This window comes from Girardinichthys multiradiatus, chromosome 6 (assembly GCF_021462225.1).
Source record: "Girardinichthys multiradiatus isolate DD_20200921_A chromosome 6, DD_fGirMul_XY1, whole genome shotgun sequence".
NCBI lineage: Eukaryota > Metazoa > Chordata > Actinopteri > Cyprinodontiformes > Goodeidae > Girardinichthys > Girardinichthys multiradiatus.
In genome coordinates, this window is record NC_061799.1 from 19,382,191 (window position 1) to 19,391,741 (window position 9,551).

Genomic DNA, 9,551 nt, shown 5'->3' on the forward strand with positions numbered 1-9,551 from the left:
TTTTGAGTTTTCAGTAGTTGTCAGCCATAATCAATCCAATTACCAGAAATGCTTGAAACATCACTATGAGTTATCAATTTAAGATTTCCCCTTTTTGAATTAAAATATTGAGCTAAGTTACCTTTTCAATGATAGTGATACTTACTAAGCTGCACCCACATCTAATAGCTCTGAAGTTTCTCTGCAGAACCCACACCCCTCCATTATGCCTCAGATTTGGTGGCAGCTGTGAGTCTGCTGCCCCCATGTGGTTGCAGCTGCAGCTCAGCTCCAGTGCACACTCCTTATAAATAAAGACGACACACAAGCTGGTATTTTTACAGTAAAAAAATGAAACCAAAAAACAAGACTTTATTAAAGAAGCATAAAAAATAAAACTCTTGATACATTTCTCATAACCGTCAAGTCAGCTCAAATTATACGATTATACAATTTCTCCGGCTCACGGTTAAAAGGTCCATAAACTTTCAAATAAAATATATTTCAATTTTAAAATTTCTTCAATAATTTTTCTCATTTTGTTATAAATTGCCTATATGTAGTACACAGGAAATAAGAAAAAAAAAAAAAAAAGGAAAATAAAAAATAAGTAATAAAAAAAAGGGTCACATTATTGTCTGGGATATTTCGGTAAGCAAATAAAATCGTAAAAAATAAAACATGTAAAAAACTGTTTTTGTTTTTCATCTTAAAAATTATTAGCTAATGCCAGGTGGCTTTGAAGACATGCAGATGGTTAACCTACAAATAATGATACATGTTCTTTAGAAACTACACTTATCTTCAATTAAGTCCTTTTTGCCTTTTGAAAAACAAGATCCTGCTGATTGTATCCAGGGTATTTACACAGGTTAGGCCTGAAACCTAGTCCACCGACGGCTTTAACATTTTGGTTCTGCATACAAAGAGAATTAAAGCAAAAATAGGAGAGAGCAGGGAGGCTTGAGAGGGGGGCGGGGGGGTTACCCCCTTCGCTGGCGCAGCTCTCTTAGCATCCCCCCTCTCATCACAAAAAAGGTCAGAGGTCACCGACTTGCATGCCTCAGGAAACCCTGTTTTCAAACCTTAAGGAAGGAATTAGGGGAGGGGGGATACAATTAGCTAAAAACCAAAAAAAGTCAATCTGAAAAAAAAATTGTACCTTTTTAACATTTAAAATTACTGTACATCAACCCTAACATTTGCTCGTTGGCCAGAAAAACCTCTAAGATTTAACATGAAAAGCCATCTGGCAGAATACAACAATTTATTCTTTAACATGTCAGCCTGGACAGTTTAAAGAAAGGGCCTCAACAGACTCGCACCAGTCATCACAGATGTGCTCATTCAGACAGCCCGGCATCTGTTCCCAGTTTGAAGACGCAAAACACGGCAACAGATCCGATAGGAAGTGGAGGAAAGGGGGACTTGTTGCCGGTTTTAACACGACGGGAACGAGTGAGGGGGTGGGGGGTGTTCTGAGAAGTAAATGGCAGCCCCTCGCTATAACCAGCGAGTTTGTTTGTTTCTGAGACTCAGTAGGGAGTTGCACCAAAAGCACCATGGACGAGTCTTTGCAAAGACTTAGTAAGTTCCAGCTCCCGGGTTGCATTTTCTCCTCCAGGAAAAAAAAAAGAAGAAAAAAACCAAAAAAACTAAATGTGAATGCAAACCTTTCCGGAAACAGCAAACAAGCAGTCAGAACTGCTATCAAGTTGAAGCTAACTGGAGCACCAAAAACATGTCCTGATCAGTGAGAAACATCACACTACACACCAACAGGACCAGAATGAGATGAGTGTGCAGGGACAACCGGAACGACAACTAAACACAAAACAGCAAAACATTCTGCAGCTGCTGGGATTGAACACAAGAAGTGTCTGGAAGCCCTGGATGACCTAGCTACTAGCTGCCATAAAGGATAAGTTGATTCTCCCTATACGGTGTGAGCCTGAACATGTGATTATTTGTCTGTGCAGTCAGAGGAAGCCCTTGAGAATGTCTGATTTAGTTCAGTTGTCATGGCTTGTCTCATTCTATGAGTGAGGGGGAAAAAAAGAGAGAGAGGGGGCCACCAATACAAACTCCGCTGCCCGAAATGCAGCGTTTTTAACACTAAAAGAGGCAGTTACTGCAAACTCGTTGAACTTTTTTTTTCCCCAAGGGGAAAAAAACCCACAAAACAGGGCATACTGCCTTATTGGAATAATGCTAGGAAACACAGGACCAATCTCAAACTACTAACTATATAGTGCACTACATTTAGCAGAGAGTACAGCGCTGTATAGATAGATTTAACACATCCAGGTACTTAGCCTCTTTCAGGGGGACAAACAGGAGTTAAAACCAATCTGCGGGGTGTTCGATGCAACAAAAGCATAAAATAAGCAACAATTAAAAATGTCTGTTAGTTTTATGTGCTTGGATATTGGTACTGTTACATATATGACTTCAGCCGACCTCCATTGAGATGGACCAGCAAGTTTTTGTATTCAGTTATGTAAACAATGTCCCAGCATTGGGTTTTGTATTTAGCTCCCCCAAGAAGGGGGAGCAACCATTTGAGGGAGAAGGAAGTGGAGTGGCGTTGAATCCATCTATAGGTACAACAGTGTCATCTGAGAGAGTGCCGCACAGCTTTGCTGTGAGACAGGGGTGGAAGACCGCAACAAAAACAGTAAGAGCTGTTTCTATTTTTTAAACAAAGGGATTATAGTGGGTGAGAACCAAAATTCAAGCCCCTTGTAAGACTTCCCTTCTAAACCGTATTGGACTAAACCTTCTCATGTTACATCAAAGCCCCGTCTCATCCTAGAGTTCAAAATATGTCTTATCCACACACTACACAGTCAAGTCATAAACTAGCAAAAAAAAAAAAAAAACACACACATAAACGAGCAGATCTAAGTGTAACAGACAAGATGGATCAGATGAGCAAAATGGTGCCCACTTGAGGTGATGACACTGGTACCACTGGGTATCATACTAACACAAACACGCGAGAATAGAGATGTGAAGGGATTGTCAGGCAGTCCAAACATACAAACTGACCACAATCACAGGCCGTCAGCATTGCTATAAATTTTACATTTCGCACATATCACAGAATAATCAACAAACACACTAATGATGTGGCGAGGACTCTCCCAAGTTTCACCCAACGTGTTACCAAACTGAACCAAGGAGTGTGTCTCAGTATTCATTTGGCTTATTTATCGGATGGCTAAATATTGTGTGGCACAAAGAATTTAACCTGAAGAGGTTCCTCGAGAAGTGTAGTGTTTTCCAATAGGCGCCTGACAAACATGCCGACTTAAAAAAAACAAAAAAATAAAGATGTTCCACGAACCTTTTCCTCTTTGTGTCACGATAGGAAACATTTTTTTTAGCATGAGCAAGCGAAGAGCGCGGAGGACAATTGGAGGGTTGCGAGCGTTAAAATGAGGAGTAGAAAAGTGCAGGCCTCGTTGACAGCTTTATCGAAAAATATTTGTAGTACAAAAGTGTCAAAAGGAAAAAAAGGCTGTGAGACAGAGAGCAAGAAAGAGAGAGAGAAAAGCAGACAGAGATCGGAAGAAGCCAGAATGAAGACGCGTGGAGACGGACGGGCGGGCGGGCGGCCCGCAGGGTGGGCCGCTCCACGTCGAAATGAAGGCCTGAAGAGATATAAGACACTAGTTTCCTTCCATAAGTTCACCGCTGAGAGACTGTCCGAGCCCCGACTGTCTGCAGACAAGTGTCAATCCACTTCCCTCGGAAAATAAGTCAGTATTATCATCATTATTATTATTATTATTATTATTGGTATTATTCAACAGTTATCAGCAATATATCAACATCCATAAAGTATCCTCATCTCTATTAATGCATTTAATATGGTCCATCATCTGTGTGAAGGTTATTAGTGTGTTTCCTTCCATTTCCTCCAATACAGCTGGTGCCTGTCTGCCTCCCATCCCTACCCTAACATCTAACCCCGCCCTCGCCACTCAGTTGCTCATGGCATTAGGAGAAGATGCGGATGCACTGTGTGGTGGGAGTGTGACAGACGGGGCATTCGGGTTCGGCCGACTGGCAGATTTGCCCGGCGCACTCCATGCAGAACAGGTTGTGGCCACAAGGTACAAGGGCTGCTGTCACCTCGCTCTCGAAACACACAAAGCAGTCCCTGTTGACCCCGGGGCCGACACCGACCAGAGCTGCGACCCCAGAGCTGCCTTTGAGACGGCTGAGTATCCCAGGGGTGATCCCTACACCGCTGCCGCCTCCCTCAGAGTCAGTGGGCGAACCGCCGGGCAGGGAAGAGGCCGAGCAAGAGGAGTAGCCAGTTGATGAGCCACCGGAGCTGGAACTGGAGGCGCCCGAGAAGGAGCCGCCGCCCGTGCTGCCGGACTGCAGCCAGGACAGAGTGCTGAGAGGGTCGCTTTGGGCGCGACGGGCCAGTGGGTGGTCCAGGGGGCCCACACCCGTGTCCTGAGGCAGAGTCGGAGACAATCGTGGAGTGATGGCACCGCCACTGAGGCCGCTGCTGTTGCGCCGCAGGGGCTGCTGTTGAGAAGACGCAGAGGTCTTATTCCCTGCTCCACCATTGATGAAAGGCGCCCAGATGTTGGAAGCACTGAACTCGAAGCCCAATTCATCTGAGGAGGTAAGTCCCGGGGTCGAGTCACCTCCAAACGTGAAACCGCCTCCAGCGCTGCTGGAACCTGTGCTGAAAGGACTGGTGGGGCTGCCCCCCTCGTTGGCCTTTCTGTTGGAGCTGAAGCTGTCTGAGCTCATCCCGCTGTTGTGGGTGTGATACGCGACCGAGGAGGACATCTTCCTGCTGGAGGAGTGGTGCATGGACATGGGAAGAGATGGTGGTGGGGAAGGAGGAGGAGGTGGTGGAGGTGGAGGGGCGGAGTGGTGGCCTGTAGCTCTGGACCAGAGAGATGCTCCGAGCCCTCCACTCAGGGAGCCGAGGCCTTCTAGACTGACGTCAGTGCCGTTGGTGTGGAAGTCATTGTCTCCCTGTAGGTCTACAAAGGTTCCAGTTCGGAGGGTTATGTGGGTCTCTATTTCCTCTCTCGCTCTGTCCACATTCTCCGGCATTCCAGTCACCTCAAAGACGGGGTCCTTCTCTCGACTGGGGGTGACGATGTAGGTGTGAGTCTGCTGCTGGATGCGCTTGATGGTAGCTCCCTTCGGCCCCACGACTAAACCGACCACTCTGTAGGGAACCCTCACCTGGATCATTAAAGAAACACATGACTTCAACCTGGATTTTATTCCTCAGATATTTCCATTCCCCAAACCCAGCACTGTTTCTGTACCTGTATGGTGGTCTGTCCCGGTAGGTGAGGTGGGCCAGGCAGAGAGCCTCCTCCTCCTGGGCCTCCAGCTTTGCAGCGAGACGCCCGGATCATGGAGAAATGCTCGGCTGCAGATACAATTTCACGCTTGGCCATTTCCACATCCTCCCTACGCCCTGTCACGATGAAGACCGGATCCTCACCTCTGACTGGAGTCTTTATGTAGGTGTTTGTTTTGGCACGCAGGGCCTTGATCTTACAACCTGGAAAAATCAGAGCCACACAAACTGCTTTAGACACATATTTCTTTTAACCCGAATGTATTTCTAACGTGTTCATAAACAAAACAGCAGCCTGATGTTATGAATTACATGAAACAAGATTGATGTACTTGCTGGTTTAGAGGCTCTTTGAGCTTAATCACATAAAATAATGATGACAAATATCTATGTGCACTTGTATAAAGAAAGCTCAATGCAGTCAATGGGATTCAGTCATGTTTGTGACTACTTCTCTAAAATTCATCGGATGTTTACATTTAATTATTTACTTCCATGCAGCGTGCATATACATTGGCGTGGTTGCTGATAGCAAATAATTACCCAATTACTGTGGCTGTACGGAGGGATAGCTTAATACAGTGCTGCCCCTCCCCCGCGTGTTGCTGAACACCAACTGAAAGTAGGCTACTCTGCTTTTCACACACAAATCACGGCCGCTCAAACTGTCAGTCAAATGTGCGTAATCCGTCGAAGCTTTTTTAAGTTTGTTTTGGTCATATTTATTATTGCCCTGTATTCTGTTTTTATTGTTTTCCTTTGATTTTAATTGTTATATTTATTTGTGGGGGAGGGGATAAGTATTTACTAGATTTAAAAGCACCTGTTGTTTTTGAAAGAGGCCCAAAAAAAAAAAAATTATAATAATAGCAATAATCATCAACGACAATAGTAAAATTCATGAATACAAAAACATGTACACTTTTGCATTCATGTGGTGAATGCTTGACTTCTGGGCGTTTGATTTTATATTCAGCGTGCCTGCTGCCTAGCCACGCATCAATAAAAATCAAACAGAAAAACACGGGAGATCATGGCGGCAGGTATTCTGGGTGTAAGTGAGGCAGAGCAGAAACCGGGCAGCTGCAGTCGTGCCTGCGTCCTGTTATGTTGGCCCAGCAGCTCAAGCTCTGCTCTGTCTCTTTAAATGCGAGGGCTTCACCGTCGGCGACCAATGGGACGCACGGAGCGTGATGTCATCCTGGGAAGCAGAAAGCATGGCTTTTTCAAACAAAGAGAACAATGCCGTAACGCTAGCGCGGCTGCAGCGAAAATACTAAGTCTGAAACTCACGTACATCCCGACTTTTGGTTAAACGTCGAGGGGGAAAAACACTACGTAGAAATGTTTAGTTTATGTAAAAGGGCTCGGTTCGCAGCCGATCGGCAGACAGCGCAGGGTGCAGGGCGTTACACCGCCCAGTCCCGTGTTTGTGCGCCTGCTTGCTCCAGTTTTAGCCACAAATCCGCCCAGAAATCGCGATAACAAGACGACATGGACGCGTTTTGACGTTAGAGATACGTCTGTGTTCGAAGCGGCCACTTTATATGCGCCATGCACAAGCGGAGCGAGATTTCGCTAGATTTTCTTTGTTTGGTGCAGCCTTCTAGACACGTCCAGACTCCCGACAATCTGCCGCTTTGTCTGACCCTCTTCTACCCCTCCCCCTCCATCCTCCTCATCAGCCACCCTCACTCTCCCACTCTCAGACATTGTCTAAATGCTGAGAAAATAAAAAGGTAGAAAACAGCCAGGTGTGTTATTTCTGATCTAGAGTCCGCATTTTGTGGAGATTAAAAACCAAAACCAGGTGATCAGAGCAGTATGTTTATGCTCAGATGGTTTAAAGTTCAGACCCCCCCCCCCAGACAGCAACCCAAACAAAGAGCCACCACAGTGCAGCGTAAACACAAACACGCAATCATTATAATTATTATCATAAGCATCACACGACACACTTTCTTACCTTGTCTCCCCACTATTTCAGCGACATGCTCGGAGCTGGGGACAGGCACACATTCAGTCATGTTCACGCTTCTTTTCCTGTTGCAGAGGACGGAGCTTTGTTCCCCGTGGAGCATGGAGTGAGACCCGGCCATGTGGTACCCGCCCGAGCCGTAGTACTCCGGGGATGGAGAGCAGGACGTCGGCGAGTCCCGGGACCCGCTGGGATGCTCCAGCATCTGTAGATCCACGTAGCCCACAACACCATTGCAGCTCTCGGAGACCGGACCCTGGGTCCCATCCAGAGTGTCCACAAGCCCGTTGCCTCCACCTCCGCCCACACAGTCAACTTTATCCATGGCCATGAGTGACAGCTGGTCCAGTGCGAATCGTAGAACCTCTTGGTGGTCCTCATCCCGGGACTCCTGGTCCGCCTCCCGGGGAAGAGCCACGCCACTGTGCTGGCTGCTGATCACCACGTCGTGGTCCATTATCTCGGGGTGGAATAAAGGGCTAGGCATAGTCTCTCCGTGGATCTCACATCAGATCACGGATGCCTGTTTATTAGGAGTGATCTCACCCTCAGCTGAAATAAACAAAAACAAAAAAGAAGAAGACCCATAAAAGAAAAGAAGACGAGTTTCCAATAAATGTGCAAAACATGCGTGGAGATTAGCACCACCAACAACAACAGCAGCATGCAGCGCTGGTTTGAGCGCCTTGCTTTGTCTGTTGTGGCAGCTTGTCTGACAACTGGACCCATCCAGCAGGCTGCTGGTTTCGTCTTGTCCCAGCACAAATGAATTAAAGTATTTCTCAACATAGATGAAACTAAGACTTGTAGCCTTGTCGCCAGTCATTAACGCGTGTTAGGAGAGTTAAAACCAAAAGTAAAGAATGAACAGAAGCTGTTTTTAGCCTAAACAAGAGAGCTAACAAGCTAGCTCCACAGAGTCGGCTCAGTCACGTTGTCGACCCCTTTGTTTGGGAGCAGCGCGGCTAGCTGCTTTAGCTCCGCACTGCCAGTCGAACTTGTGTCCCATATCAAAAAGAGCAGTGTTGTTTTTTTTAAATTAAACAAGCACGGAAACATCACAAACTTACTTTATCTAGCTGCTGATATCCGTTCTTCCCCTGTCGCCCTGTCTTGAGGGAAAGACGAGAAGCAGCAAGAAAGGATGAGATCAGTGCAGCGCAATAAGCTTAGCGCGACAGCTAACTAGCAAAGCTAAAAGGGAGGCGTTGGAGCTGGGAAAAACGTTAAAAAATGCAAAAAGGGAGCATCAATGTTGATTTTTCTTCCCGGAAGGCCAAAGCACACTCCTAGGAGTGACGCCGAGGCTCCATTCTCCGTCTCGTCAGTGAGAAGCGCGGCTGAAACCCGAGGCTGGGATTTCCCTTTGAGTTATAAACCAGTGATTCTCTACTCTGCTCCGTGCTGCCGCCTGACCTCGCTCGCTCCGCCGCCTTTGTCTCGCCAGGCGCACGCCGCTCCGTCTGCCGCACACACGGCACTGACGTCAGCCGCGACACAACAATGGGTTCAGAGGCCACATGCAGCATCAACGCACCGCCCCAGCTCACAATCTGCCACAATCTCAATTAATTTGCAAGATAAGTTGATTTTTTTTCACGCGTCCGGTTACAGCACAGACGGATCAGGGAAAAAAATTGGAATAAAAGTATATGGTCATGGTTGAGTGTGTTCATCATGGCTACCAATGAGCTGTTTGAGGTGGTCCAATAACATCTCTGAGTGATGCTCTGTGGCATTGTTTGCTCAATATAGCTTATTTATTTAAGAGATGTAGAACTGGGCAATGTCTGATTACTGAAATGATTGAATTCACAAATAGATTGAAGGACCATTTAAATTCACAGAATACATTTCAATGATTAATGAAATGGTTTAAATGTTTACATCTGTATCTTAAATATTTTTATGCTGATGTGTGCTTTGAAATTATTCAATGATTCCTGTACATTTCCCTTCAATAAAAAAAATTAAAAAAAACTACCTTGATTCAGATCATTCGTTTCATTGTTCTGTCCTTTTCTAATAGTTCTCACAGTGAAAAGTGAAAGTAAGTCTGACATAAATATAATTTGTCCAAATCAAATTAGCTTGAACCATTTTCACAAAGCATGTTCTGGAACCTGGCTGTTTTCAGGCATGCCAGTCCATTTTCTAACCAGTTCTGAGCTAAACTGTGATAAAGGATGGATGGACCAGCAGCAGACGGCGTTCCTCTACAACACGATATAAGGTTATTGACAT

General features: G+C 45.8%; 1 protein-coding gene across 1 annotated transcript; it reads right to left on the minus strand.

Annotated features, from left to right (window-relative positions):
- Window positions 1–310: 310 nt before the first annotated feature.
- LOC124870541 (RNA-binding protein MEX3B) lies at window positions 311–9,080 on the minus strand. The gene is made up of 4 exons (XM_047369293.1): window positions 8,378–9,080; window positions 7,296–7,859; window positions 5,292–5,533; window positions 311–5,205 (listed from the first exon to the last, which is right to left on the minus strand). Exons 2-4 carry the CDS (start codon window positions 7,792–7,794, stop codon window positions 3,985–3,987), a joined length of 1,962 nt encoding a protein of 653 aa, XP_047225249.1. The 5' UTR covers window positions 7,795–7,859; window positions 8,378–9,080; the 3' UTR covers window positions 311–3,984.
- Between the last annotated feature and the right edge of the window lie 471 nt (window positions 9,081–9,551).